The 18611-nt window shown below is 49.3% G+C and overlaps 2 protein-coding genes across 2 annotated transcripts in view; both read right to left on the bottom strand.

Moving 5' to 3' along the window:
• IPO9 (importin 9) overlaps nt 1-796 on the bottom strand; it is a 38875-nt gene extending 38079 nt beyond the window's left edge. The window contains exon 1 of the mRNA XM_055728408.1: nt 604-796. Coding sequence (XP_055584383.1) covers nt 604-781 — 178 coding nt within the window. The 5' untranslated portion in view covers nt 782-796. The remainder of the gene's footprint in view (nt 1-603) is intronic.
• Nucleotides 797-8392: 7596 nt separating this feature from the next.
• Nucleotides 8393-18611, bottom strand: part of KDM5B (lysine demethylase 5B) — a 55779-nt gene continuing 45560 nt past the window's right edge. Inside the window, exons 21-27 of the mRNA XM_055728371.1 lie at nt 17866-18045; nt 16873-17031; nt 14745-15230; nt 12367-12478; nt 10825-10979; nt 9929-10255; nt 8393-9260 (exon numbers count right to left, since the gene is read on the bottom strand). Coding sequence (XP_055584346.1) covers nt 9123-9260; nt 9929-10255; nt 10825-10979; nt 12367-12478; nt 14745-15230; nt 16873-17031; nt 17866-18045 — 1557 coding nt within the window. The 3' untranslated portion in view covers nt 8393-9122. The remainder of the gene's footprint in view (nt 9261-9928; nt 10256-10824; nt 10980-12366; nt 12479-14744; nt 15231-16872; nt 17032-17865; nt 18046-18611) is intronic.

The following is an 18611-nucleotide window of genomic DNA, read 5'->3' as shown; positions in this document are numbered from 1 at the left end:
TCCACAACAGAACGGAGCACCGGTGTAAGGGTTTCACACAAGATGAGGGTACAGCTGTGCCCAGACCGTGCTCAGCCCAAACCACGCCACGCACGGCCGCCCGCCTGCGGGACCGGGGCCCGCACAATGGCTCGCAGGGCCAGAGGCGGAGGGGGCCACCGCCGCGGCGGGACAGGGCCCGCAGACAACGTGCAGCGGGGAGACCGCCCCGCCCGCCGTGCGACCGGCCCCGGGGCCTCGGCCCAGGCGGGAGAGGTGCCCAGCGCAGCGGGGTCGCTGCTTCGGCGCCCGCTCCCCGTCCTGCCATTAGCGCGCTCCGAGCGCCCCCCGGGCAGCGCCGGCACCGACAGCCGCCGTCCCGCCCGCCCCGCCTCGGAGGCCCCGCCGCAGGCCCCAGGCGGCCCCGCCGAGCGGCACCGGCCTCCGGGTGGGGCAGGGGCTGCTCGGGGGCGCCGGGCACGGGCCCGCCGCCGCCGCCTGCTCCCCGCCGGCCCGAGCGCTGCAGCTGCAAGTTTGGCCGAGGCCAAGGCGCGGCCACGAGGCGCCGGTACCGGGGAGGACGGCCCCGCCCCGCTCCGCTCAGCGCGGCCCGGCCTCACTCACCCTCCGTCACCTCCAGCACCTTCACCTGCTCCTCGGCGGCGGCGCGCACCGCCTGCACCGGGCACAGGATCCCCGTCAGCGTCTCCACCAGCGCCTCCTTCAGCCCCTGCGCCACCGGCCCCGGCCCGGGCCCGGGCCCCGGCCCCCCGCCGCCGCCCGCCGCCGCCGCGCCCGCCATCGACCCCCCCCCCCCCCCAGCTCCGCCGCCGCGCGCGGGCTCCGGGCCGCCGCGCGCGCCAAACGCACGGCACGCACGCACGCGCGGAAGCGGCGCAGAGCGTCCCGCCGGGCAGAGGGGACGCCGGGGCTCCGCGCGCCGCTCACAGCGCCCCCCGGCGGCGCGGCGGGACCCTGGCGGCGGGGCCGGGCGGGGCCTCGCAGCCGGCGTGTTCCCGCGGCAGCGGGCGCCGGGGGTGGGTGGGAGCCCGGGGAAAGCGCTGAGGGCCTCGGGCTCCCGCCGCGGGGCGCAGCCGCCTGGGCCGACCCGGCTCAGTTTCGCCTTCGAGGGGCACGAGGGTTCCCCACGGGGGCGCCGGGGGCTGGGTCCTGCCCGCCCCGCTGCCGCGTTCTGTGCGGGGCCGGGCCGGGCCGCGCTCCCGGGCAGCTGCTCAGGACCCCGCGGCCCCGGGCGGTCAGCGAGGCCTCAGGCTCCCGGTTCCCGTTCGAGCGACGCTGTGTGAGGCGGGGGCCGGGCGGCGCAGCTGCTCCAGCCCCGGGCACGCCGGGGGGCGCCGCGCCGCTTCCCGCTCCGTTTTGTACGGCCGTTCCTCGGGCGGCTGCACAGATCGCCGCGAGCAAGCGGCGCTGGCACGGGCAGCCCGGGCGGCGGCGAGGGGCACCCGTAAGCGGGTCCCGCTGGGGCCGCGGCGCTGCCGGGATCCCGCGGCCCCCCCGCGGCGCGGACCCGGCCCCGGAGCGGTTTGTGTGCGAACATGGGCCGGTGCCAGGGCCGAGCCGGGAGGCGGCACGGACGGCAGCCGCGCTCGGACATCCCCGCGGTGCCACCGGCTGCGGTACACACTTCTTACTCCTTCCCGACAGGTCTCTTGTGCCTTCAGCCTCCCTCCAGCCGCGAGGAGCTGCTCTTTCCCGAGGAAGCCTGTCCTTCTTCCAGGCACTGGGGGGGGCGATCTCCTTGCCCACGCCACTTTCTGCTTGAAAGCTACTTGAGTAGTAGCTGGTCCCGGTCCCTGTCCCTACTCAAGCAACTACCTGAGTATCAAGTGATTACCTAGTAATAGATGGGCTACCACTAGGAGTATTTGGTTTTCACGTCATGGTGCTGTTTAACAATTAAGCATCCCTCACCACTTGTGCACTAGTGTTGCTCCTTTCCCTGCCCACTCATCGCTCTCTGTATTGTGTTTTACTCCAAGCCAGCTTTGCCAGCCTCTTCAGAGTCCATTCCTCTGGGATAACGTGTCCAGTCACATTCCTTCCCACCAATATATTTTTAAACATTCTTGTCAAGAGTGATGCAAGCAAATGCTCCTATAAATCATGCATGTGACTTTTGCAACCCAAGTTCAAGATCTCTACAAGTAGAAAGAGCAACTCAAAATACTGCAGAAACAGCAGGCTGCGTTCAGCTCCCTACAGCCACAGCTCAGAGGCAAGTGTCCCACTGCACAGCAGCACTGTCCCTGTCCCACAGCCACCCCCTCCCCGCCTCGCTCCAGCCCTTCCCCTGCGCCAGGCAAGGCCGGACAGACAAACTGCTGACCGGGCAGGAACCCCCTTGGCCGCAGCTCCCCCTTTCAGGGGAGCCCTGATGGTGGCTGGGGCCCGTCCTGTGCCCACCCCAGCCCTGCCTGGGCTCCCGGCGGCAGCAACAGCTCTTCAGAAGGCAATTTCACGGCCAAAGCAGGCAGTGAGGGGGCAAGAACGGCTCTCCAGAAGCGCCTCTGTGCTTACACTAGATGCTCTCCAGACAGCTGCAGTTAAGTGAAATCAGTCCACCATGACAGTTATAAAAACATCACCCGCACCACCAAGTTAGATTTTCTTCTGCTAAAGTTAGGGAAGTGGGGCAGATCTTTCCCCCTGAACTGAACAGGGCCACAGCTCAGGCAATGCCCAGCACTCCCCACAGCCCATGCCGAGCCACGCCACACTCCCTGGCAGCAGGCTGGGGACAGCAGAGGTCATTCCCGATCAGTGGCGCAGGTACAACCAAGTTAGGTTGGTATTTTTGCGGGGAGAGGAGCAGGAGAGCAGGCTTCAGCCGTGCTGCTTGCACCCAAAGGCGAAGACTGGGTCTTGGCACCTGACAGCACGGCCAGGGCACGCACACCCCCATCCCTTGGGGCTGCCTGCTCGCGGCGAGCACCCGGGTTCTCTACAGGGTGAATATAAAGATGACTTTTCTCTCTTCTTCCCAATCCAAAACACTGCTTCTGCTGGAGGAACAAACATATGTTTGTACAGGGTGTAACTCTTGCTAGCCGGGGGTCATCTGCTCATCTTTGCACTGTTCTAGTATTTTGGCTTAGTGGAAGACACAAGCAAATTCCTACCGCCCTGAAATCAGTGAGACAGGCCCAGGACTATCACACCAGACTTCCCGCTGGCACCCAGTGCTGGCTGGCTCACGTCAGAACAAGACACATCTGTGCAAGTATTTGTTAAGAAGTGACAAAAATGATCACAAGTCAGAGCTGTTTTCTTTGCACTTCCTAACATCTCGCAGAAAACAAGGATGCGCTTTAGGGAGAGGAGGGGTAGGTATCCCACAGCAATGCTTGTCTGGCCCATACATACTTTTTTGCTCAAGTGACCATACAACTGCCCTGAATGCTCCAACTTATCCTTCTGTATTTGTAGAAGTTACATTTATTTGAATCTGCCAGGCTTTTTCAGGTTTGAATTCCCATGTGTTTTGTACACTGCATGGTCTTTTCACATATTTTCTGCATAGATGCTTCCTGCAAAGCCAGTGGACTCGGAGCTCGTCTTTCAAATGCCATCCATTTTGCCTCAAAGCCAAATGGGTTCTGACATTCATCTTTCTTTTGACATGCTTTAGGGAAGAAAATTCAGTCACCACAAAATATTATATTCTCATCACGAAAAGATATTTTATGATGAACTCCTTGTTTCCTCCTGTGATGTTTCAACTCACAGGTGAGGGACACAAGCCCTTGAGCTCCCCTGTGAACCTGCGCCAAGGAAGACCCCACAGAAGGATGTGCAGCGGACAGGGGACTGGTGTTAACAGCAAAAACCCTCCCAGAGACATGGGGGCCAGCACAAGGAACAGGCACAGCATCAACCCAAGTTACCAGGGACATAACATGGGACGTGCCTGACCTGTCCCCACCTGATTAAAATTTAACTCCAGGCAGCAACACAAACATGAAACCCCCAAAGCCCAACAGACACCAAAGCAGCCCAAACACGCTACAAATACTCTTCAACACTGGTTTTATCCTCAACAAACCCTGGGTGTGGAAATATTCTTTGAGCAAATTAGGTGTTCTGTAGACAGGGAGCTACTGTTTTTACTAGCTTTTATAAAATACTCATACGATTTTAGATGCCTAGCTCACATAGATCTGGATGCAAGCACACACACATACACACACAAAATCTGGCCCAGTATTGTGATTAAACAGCCAAATACCTTTAAAAACATTACCATAAGTAGTAGGATTAAGAAACATTTCAGAACTTGAAAAACTGAGGTACATAAGGTACCTTCATGAAGCTGCACCTATTTCTTTTCAACCGCCTTTTGGCAAACCCTCCTCTCGGCACTTGGGAGTTTTGGACCCAGCAGCATATCACATCATCACACATGCTGCTTTTTTTTTTTCCCCCCATAAAATATTTGTTCCTTCTACCCACGATCTTTTTATGGAACCCACTGATACCTTTTTTGTCTGTCTTGAATAGAAGCTGAGTGTTGAACCTGCGTGCTATTAGTCTAGCGTGACTGTTTTATCTCCTCTTCAGACGCAGCTTTTATTTTTATTAATGCTCTTCTCAGTGTGGGGCTGTTGCCTTCAGAGTCTGGCATGTTTATGTCCTAGAGGAGAACTCTCAATATGTGGCTTGTTCACTTCTGAAGAAAGGATAAATCTATTCTTCAACGCTGTAAACTCAACTCTTCTCTTGGAAAAGCACATTCATTTCTAGACTCACAGAAGAGTCATCTCTGCTCCTTCATGTTGCTTCCAGGTAGCTGCTGCCTGTGTGTATATTCTGGAGATCTTCCCTTCCTAAATCCCCTGTGACATGTAGCTGTGTCCCACAGATACATCTGCTGCAGATACAGCAGCTGAAACTCTCATCATTGCTTTTCTCTTTGTTGATCCGGTCTCTGCCCTGGCAGGGCTCTGGCTGCAGCTGAAGTCCCTCGCTGGAATTCCCCTTTCCCTGAAGTGCACTAGCGCATAAACGGTCCTCCACACACGGCCAGCTGGAGCAAAGAGCATCTTTTGCGTCAAGCTGTAAAATTCACTGTTACTATGTATTTAGTCAGAATTAGACATCTCCCCTTCCCGTCCCTGGGTCAGGCTAACAAGTGACTGCTGAAGTCCCACGATGCACAGACAACATTTCAGTTCTGGTTTTCCCCTCTCGGTGCCATTTAACATGCAAACATGTGGCTCCACAGCTGGAAAGGGGACATTCCCCCTCCCCGAATCAATCGTTTGTACACCTGAATTTCAACTGTATACAGAATATTAGAGACTGATGTGTTGTCCCTAAGAAATTACATCCTTTTCTCTGGAACCCATTTTAATCCCTCAATAGCATACCTTGCCCGTCTTCCCATCGCAGAGGTGTCAGCACGGGCCATCAGCCAGAAGGTGCTGGGGAAGGGATGGACTTGATTACTGTTTGAGACAAGAAGTTTGTATCAAATCCTTCTTTTCTCCACTTTGTTCCACACATTTTTGTCTTTGATGGAGGCCAGTCGGGCTGACCACCGATCACACCAATAGCGCAATTCCAGCAGTGGTTTCTGCCTGTGGAAATAAATGCCGTGTGCGCATTGCCTGGGTGCGGGTAGAGAAAAGACGGTACGCGGTGGTGTAAGAAGAGTGTTAAGAAAACCAGCACTGCTTCAGACACCTTCATTTAGGCAAGTGCCGACATGACTACCTAAAATTTCTTTTCCCACCTTCTGCAGGGATCCATCCAAGGCTGCAGATCTGTGTGGATACCTGGCTACCGCTGTGGGTCACAGTGCAGCAGCCATCATTTCCAGTCTTCCTGCCTCCTGTGGTCAGTTCTGCAGTGCTCGGTGACTGGACTCGAGGCACCCCCAACCTGTGCTGGGAGTCACGAAGCCCCTTCATCCTGCGTTGGCTTCTGAAACCAGGGCCAGGCCCGAAGGGCTGCCCTGCAGACGGGGGTCAGAGTGCTGGAAAGCCCAATTCAAACAATTTAGAAACTTCAGGAACTAAATCCTGGAGCACTGTGGGCTTCAGTTTAAGACCAGGAACAGATGGAACCAAAACCTTGCCTCTCCTTCAGATCAGTTGCCTTCCTGGTGCCGTACGTGACCACCACTGACGCAGGAGGGCACGTATTAGTCTGCTCCTTATGAGGCGAAGAAAGTGCCCATCAAGCAGATTAAATGTGGCACAACAAACACAATCCTAATGTCTTGATGGATGGTACAGGCAGGCTTTAAATAAAAGGTAGGGTAACTAATTTGGTTTTTTTCCTATTTTATAATTAAACTAATGTAGAGGCCATAAGCTATTCTTATTAAAGAATTAGGATCTGAACAACCTAGGGAGATGTACTTTGTTGCTTTGTTCTAAAAAAGAAAAAAAAAAAGCAGAATGGGATGGGAAGGACTTGTTTGTTTGTTTGTTTTAGTTTAGCCTCTGACAATCTAGGATGGACAAGAGGAGGGGTGAAAGGGATGGCTAACCCCAACAGACCCTGCTGCTGGGGATGTTCTGCCCTCATCATCTTCCCTGATTAGGAATGTGCAAGGGATGCTCACAGAAGAACCCACCCTGAAGCAAGCAACAAATCTCTTGCTTATTTAGTTTGACAAAAATCAAACCCTAACCTAATCAAGTTCGCAGTATCTACATGGGGTTGAAATCTAAGGCCCCGTGGCACAGCAGGCACCACCATCTCTGCAGCAACCTCCAGCCACCTGTTCCCAAGGTCACAATTCCAGCAGGAAATAAAATACAAATCCTCAAGCAGATCTTGTATTTTAGGCACAGGTCACCCAGGGACGGGGGTTTCCATTTCTTGAAAATTTTCAAGCAATGATGTGGTAGTTTCCAGAACATCATGCTATAATTCTATTGCATTCTTAATCCTGATGCTAGATTTTCTTGTCAGGACCACAAAGGTCTCCTCTGGCCCCTACAGTCCACAACATGACAACTTTCCCTTGGTCCTGTACTGAATCATCAGGCTAAACTTAACTGCATCGTATTTCCTCTAGCACTTTTTGTTAGACAGCAATTCATTCAATGGGGGGGGGGGAAAAAAAAAAAGGGATACTGGGAGAGAAACTTCTGTAAACATTTTCAGCTACATCAAAACACTGTGCAAGCTCTTTGTATTTCAGGTTTGTTCATCTGCCCCTTTTGAAAGGGAATTACAGATCAGTGATGTACATGTGGTCAAGGTCGTCTTCGCCCACCAACACCACTTTTAGACAAATCATCTGTGCCAGGCTGAAAATTCTTTTTAACAGTTAAAAAACCAACGTGAGACTAAAAAGCACGCTCAATGTTCAAAAAACAAACTCCAAACCCACCCCCCTGGGACACCAGAATTCTTGCACAGTTCTGATTCACCACACAAATCCACCACGTCGGTAGCCGCTACATATGGCTTAAAGGCTCTGCCCAACGCCCTGTAGCTGCTCATGGGAAAGGTCTCAAACCATCAGGAAAAAAAAAAAATCTACCAGCAAATTCTTCTTGATGATGAACGGAGGGAATACCAATACTGCCACGGTTTTGGTGATGGCAGGATGTCATAAGGATAGCGCTTACCCTGATACACAGATCTTCTAGACCTCCCATCTTCCAGGGCTCCAGAAGTTCCACTTCTTAGCAGGCCACAGAACCACCCCACTGTCGCCAGGCCACTTCCAAAGCTATGTTCTGCGTGAGCAATTGTTCCCCAAAGGATTTCAGGTGCAGCCCCACGTGGAGCACCTCACGGGCTTAAACAAACCACCTCACCTCCTCAGAGATCCTGTACCTTCCAAGGCAGCACTGCTCCGCCACCACCTGCACTGCCCCGATACCCACCAGGCTACGGTCCCTAAACAGTCTTTGATAGAACTGTAACCAGTCCAGAACCTTCCTTATTCTTCAGGCTTTCAGCCTCAATGCAAGCAGCAGCGGCTGAAGGGAGCCTGCCCACGGCCAGGCAGACGCTCTGGGGGCCACCAGGACACGCTTGCAGAGCCAGCGGCAGCGCACGCCGCAAGGCAAGTTTCTCCTTCCGAAGCCAAAGGAGCTGCCCCTGCCTGAATTCCCCATTCCTGCCCCTGCCAAACCACAAATCATCATTTCAAACCTTTTTATTTTAATCCTGTTAATTCACCTAACAGGCAGGTCACTTCAGTTTTGGAAAAGCTCTGCAAAAAAAACTTTAAAAGGTCTGTGTTTGGGGTTTTTTTTTGGTATGCAAAATGTTTTGCTCTGCCTTCTCCTTCCAAAGCTGAATATACAAGTAAGAAAATATCACTGATTTTGCTTTTTTTTTTTTTAAAGATGCATTTCTCTTGAATAAGAGAACCCATCAATGCAATCAATATGGATCCAGAGGGAAATGAAACTGCAGTTCAAGCTCTCTAAAAACACCAACATTTAATTTTATAACATAACCAGGGGTTTATTCCACAATATAAACTGCAACATTTGATACAAGCTACCCAAAAAAGGAGAAAGCCAAAATACAGCTGTGGCAATTACTTTACAGACCTTTTTTTTTTTCCTGTCTTCTACATCACTGGGCCATCAGTGACACTAGGATCTAACATTTGCTTTCTGTACATCAACCAATGCTAGAAGCAACACGCTGTTCAGAATTGTCATTCCAGTCACTGAAACCAGACATAGAAGTTATTGCTCAGATAAATAAACCTAGCCTACGAAAAACAAAGTGGAAAAAACCTAAAGTCTCCAAGGAGTTAAACAGAGTAAACAGGGATTTCCTCACAAGAGGATTTATTGGAAAATTCGTGGTGCAGGTTGTTTTGCACCTAACCCAAGCTGAATTAAATACGCCGGTAGATCCCAGAGAGGTAATTTAACGCTGTACAATAAAAGGTGCATGTTTCAAATGCCTTCCAAATTGGTGGAAACCCCTGCTAAACAGTCAGCATCTCAAACCTCAACAACCACAAACAGATCAAGGGAAAATACAAAAGTGTCAAAAACTGTTTTGAGTTCTGGAAAATGATCCCATAAGGATAGAAGTAGCACCATTTGCAATCTGGTTCTTAAACCAGCCCCTGTGGCTTTATTGGAAAACTGATAACCTTCTTTATTCAAGTCCTGAAGGGTTTATGGGGAGTTTTACTTCCGATATTGAGAGTCCTTCCCAGTGCAGCTGATGCAGATGTAGTCCTCCTTCTCTGCCATTTCTGGAGAGATGCCCACACACACCTGGTGGAACCACTGGTTGCAGCTGCCATCGCACTGGACCCAATCCACCTAATGGGGAACAGACACACTGGTGTTCAGCGAAGGACCAAGCCAACACACAGAGCATTAAGTCATTTTGGGGATTAATCCATCTGAGTGAGAAATGTCCTGTTCTATGACCTGGTTAGTGCTGGATATTCAACCGTGCTCACTGTTCTCTGGACTCCTGCAGTCCAGCTCCTCTGAAGGAGAGAGGAGGGCACACTTCCCTTATCCCTCTCCTGTTGCTCTCCCACTGATAGCATGATTATGGAAGGCAACTTCACCACAGGCTCACAGGCATCAGATGTCCCTCATCTCCACTCTCCAGTCAGGATGGACTCCAGTCAGCCCCACGGCACTGCCCCCATCCACAGAAAGGCTGCAACCCACAAAATCTACCTACATCTCTACTTCAAGGGCAGAGATGAGTGCAGTGTCTGCACAGCCCATCTCCCGATTCCATGCAGACGTTTAGATGTTCACCTGCCTTCCCCAGTCCCAGCTGCATGGCTGCTCTGGGAGGAGATGAGAAGGGTCATTAACTAGATGTGTCCCTGCAGCAGCAGACACTGTCTCTGGGTTCTCAAGTGCCTCATGCTCTCTTTTTAACTAGTATTTCGGCAAACAGTTTCAGGGCAGCCAAACGCCCCAGATCCCAGCATTCAGACCACCACAGGAGGTCTGCTTCTACTGACCTCATCTCCCTCAGGCTGCAGACAATTCACAGCAGGGCAGATGGCATCGTCATCCTCCGAGTCCTCCTGCTCAGAGAATGACACATCTGAGGGAAGCAAGTGGCTTTCACTGGAACGCTGCATCTCAAAGAGACGCTCCCGCTCTCTCTCCAGTTTGTTAGTACAGAGATCCTTTGAGTGATTCAGTTTTAGTTTCTTCTTCTTGGGTGTTCTCATCTTTTTTACTCTTGCTCTCTTCTCATCACAGAAGCTCTCTCTCTCAAAACGACGCTTTAGTTTTCTCTCCATGTAACTAATTCCATCCTTTTTTCCTCGGCAACACTCATTCTGTTGGAAAGATATTTTGGCAAAATTTTAAGCATGCAACTAACACTCATTATCCTGTTGTTCCAAACCCTGCTTTTAGAAATAGGCTTAAGTAAGAGAGCAGCATTTGACAGAGCACTGCCTTTTCACCAGAAGTGGGATGCATGAGAGAAGCAAAGGATAGGATAGGGTCACACCCCAGTAACAGAACTTATAGAAAAAAGGATTCTCCTTTCCTTCCCCTGAGTCCACTGCTTCAAAGGCAGCTCTCTCTGAAAGCCTCTACAATACAGGACAAGAGACAAACGAGGATAGGTGTATTTAGGTCCTGGTTGTCCCACAACAATTTAAAATACAGAGTGACCACAAAAACCAGATTCAAACTGCAAAAACATATTAGGCCACAAGTTTATTCAATAGTTTGTAACAGATTTGTTAAGTTATTGACTTCCTGACTCCTTTTGAATGAGGAAAATGTATTTTCATGGAAGTACAGCCACACAGACAAACCTCTTTGTAAAGCTTATGGGTTCAGGCAGAGCCTCCACGCCGAAGTGACCCCAAGCTCACTGCTGCTGTCAGACACTTGCCTTTTCATTTGTCGGTCCAACGGATGACCTCTGCTCTGTCTGCAAAACAGGGCTTTGCTTTGTGAATAGGATCTGGTACAGCTCCTGTATTTCCGGCAGAGAAACCTGTAGCAGCTGGGCTTCCATCATCAGCTCATCCAGCTCTGTGCTAATGACTATTATGAAAGACGGAGAGAGGAGAAAAGGAATTCTTCAGTGTCAGCACTAATGAGAACTGCACAGATAATGAAAATTCTTCTCTGGTAGCACATTTGAAAAAAAAAACAAACAAAAAAACCCCAAACCCACAGAAAACCAAACCACAACTGCAACAGACTTTAAATCTGCAACTGTATGAATTAACTCTTATCTGTTCCCTCTTCATCGCTCACTTTTAACAGCAGGGTTAAAAAGATAAAGGCTTGCACAGACGTTACTGCACTTGGCTCAGCATCCTTCCTGGCTTGCGTTTTTTACTGATTTGAGCATAAGCAATTGCCATCATTTTTGGCCATTTCTCCTGCTTCTGAAGCTACAAGAAGCATGATGATCCCCTCGCTATGTAATAAGTGGGTAAGGTGAACAAACTGAGTGAAATCGTAAGTGAAGCAGAGAGAGGAGAGGAGGAAGAGCCAAGAGGACAAGGCTTGCAACTGAGTCCTGCTGTACAGTCATCACCCAGCGCTGCTATCGAGCTTCAGAACTTGCACTGGGCTTTTCAAACAGTCACAGCTAGGGGAGACTGAAACCACTGTGTAAGTAACAGCTTTTTAATATAGTGTTCAGTACAACTCAAATATAGCCTGAAAAATAAACCCTGCAGAACAAAGGCCTGCCTTGTTGGATTTTAACTGTAACATTAAACTGAAGCGTCTTGTGTAATATTAGTACAGACTAAGCTGCACTAACTTGAAAACATGAAGATAAGACTAGACCTGTGTCCCTGGATCATTATGCATCAGGAGGAAAGAATTTCTTTTACAGTTGTAAAATGATGCAATTTATAGCGTGTCAGTGTTAGTCCAAAAAACACGTCTGAGTTAGGGAGCATGGAAAACCTGCACAGAGCGACCTGGAGCACAGCAGCAGCCGCAGCACCTATGAAAACTTAAGTGTCTGTGACAGTTACGCAGCTGCAAAACTTACATTGACTCGTGTCCTGTGGATTAAGTCCCCCATGGCCTCCAGCACTACTTATTCCCATCCACTTCCTACAATTTCAATGGTCTCTCCCCTCCCCCTCCTGCAGCCCACGTGGCTGGCTGCAGCACGTTGTCAAGTTGGAAGAGGCCAGTTCTCAACTGATACCTCTTGTCCTATCACACCACGTCGTTTCATTACATGTGGGAATCTGTATTGTTGAGAAATTTACCCCTTTGCCAAAGCTGGAGACATTAAGTTCCAAAGCTGCTGAGGGGATGGAGAAGCAACCAGATGCAGAGTGCAGCCACGTGCCTCCCTGCCTCAGCCATCTCCTGTTGGCCAGGACACACTCTCTTCTCCACCACCAAACACGGGAGAAAGGAAGGGGGGGAAACCCACCACAAAGTAACGATTACAAACCATGAAGTGGGATGCAGTGCTGTCCTGTAGAAAATGGAGAATGTAAATATATGGTTCTGTTATCCCAGTCATGAGGCATGGAGAATGACATTGCTCCAATTGTCTGGGAAACCTAGAAAACAAAGCGCATCGATATTTTCACTAAACGTAGTTTTGAAGTGTCAAATAACTGCAATAGAATCAATACTTGTTTCTCCTACAATTGCTTAAATCTTATATTCCTAGAAACTGTTCAATCTAGTAAACCCAAATCCTTCATCCTACACTGGAAACAGGCAAAACCAACTTTACTGCCAGAATTCTTAGGTATAAATTATCATTTCCACAGAGCTCAGGAACCGGCCCTGGCACAGGCAGTCACTGCAGGATAAGCCCGGACTGGGAAGCGAGGGCTTCACCTCTAGGATTGACTCACGGTAAAATATTAGTTTCCTCCTTTTGTTCACAATAAAAGAAGTGATTGCTCACTACCTTGCTCTGCTGAAACGCCAAACTGCTTGGAAGACTTCTCCTTACCCCAGCACGCACAGCAGACATGCCAACGGCAAAACGTGTGCTTACATATGCAAAGGCCACTCACACAAGCCAGCAAGTGTCAGTTTTGGACTCATGAGTGTCAGAAAGGTGTCTCACCAGATGCTTTCCAAAATACCCACTACCTCACTAATTCAAGTGTCTGGACCCTTTCAAAAATCTGGCTCTCATCAGTTCTCACAACTGTTTTTCAAGTGAATTTTCCCCAACTCATCTAAATGCTCCACATTCTTCACTTTGGCCAGTGCCAAAGCAGCCCAACTCCAGCAGTTACTGCTACGCACTTCTCTGGAGGAAGGAGAGTGTTGGATCACCCCAGATTACAGGGAAAATAGAACTGTTACACGACAGGACAGCAATGCCGAGACACTGAATTCACCAAAAAAACACCTCAAATCCCCTTGAGACCAGAGTTTCAGCTTGGCTGCTGTGCTGAGATGGCTCTGGAGGCCACCTCTGAGCCACCCCAGTGCCACTGTCTCCAGGAAGGCTCCGTGGCCCAGGCACAGCAAGGGACCAGAGCTGGTGCTTGTGGTCAGACGCTCTTGCACTGAGCTTCCCAGGGACTTCTGATTTGGGAAATGCAGTCACAGGACCTGAACTAGCTCTGCTAGTTACCTTGATTTAGAGATTTACTGACTTGAGCTCTACACCAAAAAAAAAAAACCCCGGTGAGACTGTTTTCAGGTTGGAGGAACCCCACAGCACCTCACTGAGCTAATAAAACTAAACTTACTGTTTCCATTTCTGGCCCAAACATCAACTTACATGCTCAAAATCTTGTCCGGCTTTTTTGAGTTACACTAGTAGGTCTAGCAAAAATATATTTTTGAAGCTGAGTTATCAGGAAAACTCTCTTAGATGCCTAAATATGGTTTTGATTTCTAAAACTAGGTTTGCCTGTTTGAAAAATTTGGTCAACACAAGCAACTTGGTACAGCTGAGTTACCTGAGAAGCAGCTACAATACCTCGTCAAGCACATGTGGCACATTCTGTATTTTATCATAACTGAGCGTGAAAACACAAACACACAGGCTAACTGTATAACAGGGTTGGACTAGCAAAATTAAGGTGTTTCAATCAAAAAGTAAAAGCAATAGAGTGCATTTCATTTTGGGGTGCTCTATGTTTTTTTGTGCTGCACAGACCTGTTGTCTCAGATTTTTTCTGCATTTATCATCTCATGAAAGCTAGAAATGCTTAACCCATTTCCCACTTTCCCCACGCTTTTTGCTGAAAGGTCTTTACTGGAGGACATGTGAAACTCCCTCATGACCACATCTGAAACTGTTGCTGTAGCTTAACTCAGTAATGTTAGCAAAATATTCAGCTTGGGAGTTGTAGTGTAAGTGATAAGAGGAGGAGCAGTAATGGATGAAAATACCCTGTTGAAAACCACCTCATCTGAGAGCTAAGCTGGTAACAGACTGGACAGTTCGTGCCTCTGTTACTAATTCTGAAGATTTAACACTATATTGAAATACTTGTAAAAACAGACTATAAAGACTAATTGAATACTAAGCACTCCAGAAACAATACTTCAGCAGCTGTCATTAATAGCATCACTTGAGAGTGCAGGAGCTGGGAGGAGAAGGGGAAATAGGCCCTTCAGGAGTCATTGTTCCCAGGACTCCAGCAGCAGGAGAACATGAAGCTGTTGCTGGAGGACACTCATACCCTGGCTGTCACGGCAGAACCCAAACTCCTCATATCAGTAAAGTGACACACAAACAGCCTGCCTTGCCAGTGTTTGTATATGGGCGCCACGAGCTCAGAGAGGTGTTAGAGACTGTTCTCGCTGACCGCACACCACCCGCTGCAAGGAAATGCAGCTCAGCCTCACCTTGTTTGTCTCTGGCAACTGGCCTGCTGTGGCTTGCCATCTGTTGTACAATAATCCTGAGCCAACTTTGTCTTGTATGAGTTTTAGATTCCCTGAATATAACATTTGTTGCGCTCTGTGCTGCCAGTTCACAGTTCTCTCGATCATATACCGTAAGGCATCCCCCTCGGGAAGCCTCACACGGATACGCTGCAAGGAGGCCAGCAATGGCAAGATCTTTTCTAAAGGTGGCTTTTCTGATCGATGACAGTGTGGACAGAGCCACACACGAGGTCCCTGCAAAACGTTGGGCACAGAAACGCAGCCGGTATGGAAGAACCCTCTGCAGAGTTCACACTGTATCATGGGAGCAGCCGGCTCCTCCTGGCACAGACAGACTTTCAGTTCTGCATCCTCTTCACTAGACAGCACCTTCAATTCGTTTGCTGCTCGCAGAGAACGCAACGCTTCCATCTCCTTCAATCGGGCTTCCCCAAGCGTAGCCATCTAAAAGCGAGTTCAAAGAAAGGAGCGTAACTCAAAAGGAACATCACTCATTAGAAGCAGGGTGACCGCTGCACAATCACACTCTTTAAAATACACCAGGGAGTATTTCAGATCTTTGAGGAGCTCCTCACCCCCATATGCCTTTCAAGGCTTTGAATGTTTGAAGCAAAGCTGTTATGAGAACGTGCAGCAACATGACTTCAGTCTCCTTCCATTTTCTCATCAGGCTGAAATACAAAGCTCATTCCTTTGCAAAAAGTAACCTCCTCCCTCCCTCCTTCCTCTCTGTTCCAAATCCTTTGTGTTTTGTACTACAAAAACATTACCTTCATATTAAAGCAGCTTAAATTCTGAAACAAGTACAGATTTGGCTTGCAGGTACTTCTCTGTGAACAACGTCTCTCAAGTATGTAGCCTGACACCGTATAACCTTAAAACACAGCTGGGCAGTTTTCAGAAGGTCAAATGCATCTCTTGATACCCACCTTGCACTCCCCAAGTGCATCGGGCTGTACCCTGACCTGTGTGCTCACTCTGGGGTTTGTAACCACCCTGTGAAATTCAGGTGTACCCCTGAATGTGGCATTTGCCCTTTCTGCACCTGCTCATGATCCTTTTTTTCAGGACTCTTTCGCATTAGCTGCTATTGAAGATAGCAATATAGTTCAGTTTCATGAAGGTCAATAGCTTTTATGGAACTGCTGCAGGTGCCGAGCCCTGCAGCTACAGCACTGGGCTGGGAAAGCATCCAAACCTTCACCGTAAGGAGATTCCTCTTCCCCTCACATGTCAGAAGCAAAACCTGCCACACTAAATGAATGCATTTTCCTGGGTGCAGTCCATGTGAGTGTCCTTCTCTTTCAATACCCCAACCCTTAATGAAATACTGTCTAATCAGAGAAGAAGGGTGTGTGGTTCAAGGGACCCGGTCTCTTCTCCATACATCACTCACAGGGACACAGTCTGGAAGTCTGGCTTTTCAGACAAGGGAGGCCAAAACCAAGCACTGAACCTACAGGATTCAAGCAGTTTCTGGAGGTTAAAACTTAAATGTCCCACACTTCAAACCCCACCTGGTCTGGTGCTCCTTGTTAATCATGGGACATTGTTTAATCTGACCATGGTGAAGGCTCTGAAATAGGTCTTTTGGGATGAAGCACTACACCACCACCAAAGTCTGCATCATCCAGAACTAGTGTTTTATTGACTCCATAATGCATGAGGTTTTCTTTAATTATTTATGGTGTTTGTTTTAATTATAAATGGCATTGGGTTATTGTGTTCTTTGAAAGGATTAGACTTGGGAAACCCCTATCCTATCTTTAATAAGGTTTTGGTATGGTGGTGGAAAATAGATCTCAATTTTTTATTTGCCTATGCTTTGTTAGCCTGCAGGCATTGCCTGGTAAACTGTAAGGCTACTTCATGCACAAAGGCAACGAATTTTTTCCACTAAAAGCAATTTTGGGAAGTCTAAAGCAAGCACAGAAAAGCATGGTGGAAGAAGTCCTTCTGCACAACAGCCCAGCAAGCAGAAAAGAGTGGGAGGTAACATTTCTACATGAGAGGCAAACATAAACAAAGATTTAAAGAACTGAGAAGAAACTCCAGGTCAAAAAAAAAAAAAGCTTAAAGCACATACCGCAGATGCAGTATCTTTGCTCTCAGAGAGCGCTCTTTCTAAGTCACTCAGAGTCTCTAGCTTAGCACTTTTCTTCTTTCCACTTGGCACGGGCTCCTTCAGCTTCTTCTGCTTTCTCTTCAGATTCAGTATTCCAATATCACACCGGGGACATAACACCTGATGGAGAGAAAAGCCTCCATCAAATGTTGCCTGCAACATTTTGGATGCATTCATCCTGCCCTAGGGACAGCCATGACTGATTAGAACAGGGATTCCTGCTGTTTCTTCCACCAAAGGTCTGGGGGACTAGGATGAGGTTATCTGGAAGATGGGGAGAGGTTAAAGATTCAATTTTATAAAACAGCAGATCACAAAGACCTCCACGTTTCACTCAGGGTGCTGGCGTACAGACAGCCAATACACTGAACAGCCTCCGTGTGACTCAAGCTGGAAGCCCTGGCAAACAGCAGAGGATCCAGGGGCTGCCCTGCACTCCTGTCTGTCCTAACGGAGAGAGGAGGGCTGGGGGTGTAAGGGGGGCTCAGCGTAGCCTGGAGAGTGTGGATTGCTCAGGAAGCTGCTCACTCAGAGCAGCACAGCCCAGAGGGCCAGCCAAGGCAGCTACAGGCTCACCCTTACACAGCTACACCCACAGTGGCCTGGGACCTACGCTCCGTGGCTGCAGCCTGACGCACTGAAGGAGATTCAGTGCCAAATGTCAATACTCCCAAATTCATACTGAAAATGTAAAATTGTGGCACAGCATGCTCTCGTTAGCCGCTGATTAAAAAGAACAGAGAAGTATAGCTAAATCTTAAGCATTTTACAAGTAAAATGATCATTAAAAGTATACGTCAACCTAAGAAAAATTATGTTAAAACTAGTAAGGTAATCCTAAAGCAGTCCTGCAAATATACTTTATATTTACTGCTACATCACGAGTTAATACTGTAACTCTGATGTGCTTTTGCGGTGGTATGGATGGTTTTCTCCAGAGCCGAGAAGTCTTACCTCCAAAAGTGAGTAAGGGGAGTTCTCGCACAGAAACGTGTTAGCTGCACACTCCTTCCACGCTTGAACTTCTGACACCAAGGACTCCAGCCTCGGCAGGTAGTCCAGATGCACCGGAATAGACCGGCCTCTCACGACAAGCTCTGCTAGCGTGTCCAGTACAGGCACACGTCCTCCGACCTGTTTGATTAGAAATTAAGAAATATCTGATGTGTATAAAACATACCACTTCCTTGAATCCCAGCAAGTCATTTCGATTAACTAAAGGTAGAGCTTGTAAAAGCAAACAGACACTTTGGTCACTTCCACAGCCGTCATCCTAAGACTCGTGCTTCTCATTCTGTGCTTAAGGACAGAGAAAACTAATAGAACACGTGGGGGGGGGGGGGGGGGGGGGGAGGGGGGGGGGTGGGCAGCACATGAGAGCCAACAGTGTAAGCAGACCTCCAATCTAACAATCTGCATTTGCAACGTAAAATCAAAATAATTTTGAAATAGGCCCAGAAGGCAAGTCTAACCCCACCCCTGCCACACGCCAAGAGCAAGGAACCATCTCAAGGACGCACGGTGGGTTTGAAGGCGAGATGTTGGCTCGCCCAGCTGCGTGTGCCTAAGGCAGCCCAGCCACCAGGAGCCCGGCAGCCACGCAGCACCCAGAGGGAATTTCTGCAACAGGCAGTGACATGGGACTCCGGAACTATTCATCCCCAACAATCCCAGCATCTCCAGCAGCGAACCTCAAAGCA

This window comes from Falco cherrug, chromosome 16 (genome assembly GCF_023634085.1).
Source record: "Falco cherrug isolate bFalChe1 chromosome 16, bFalChe1.pri, whole genome shotgun sequence".
In the NCBI taxonomy this organism is placed as follows: domain Eukaryota; kingdom Metazoa; phylum Chordata; class Aves; order Falconiformes; family Falconidae; genus Falco; species Falco cherrug.
This window is presented reverse-complemented; position numbering and strand designations above follow the sequence as displayed.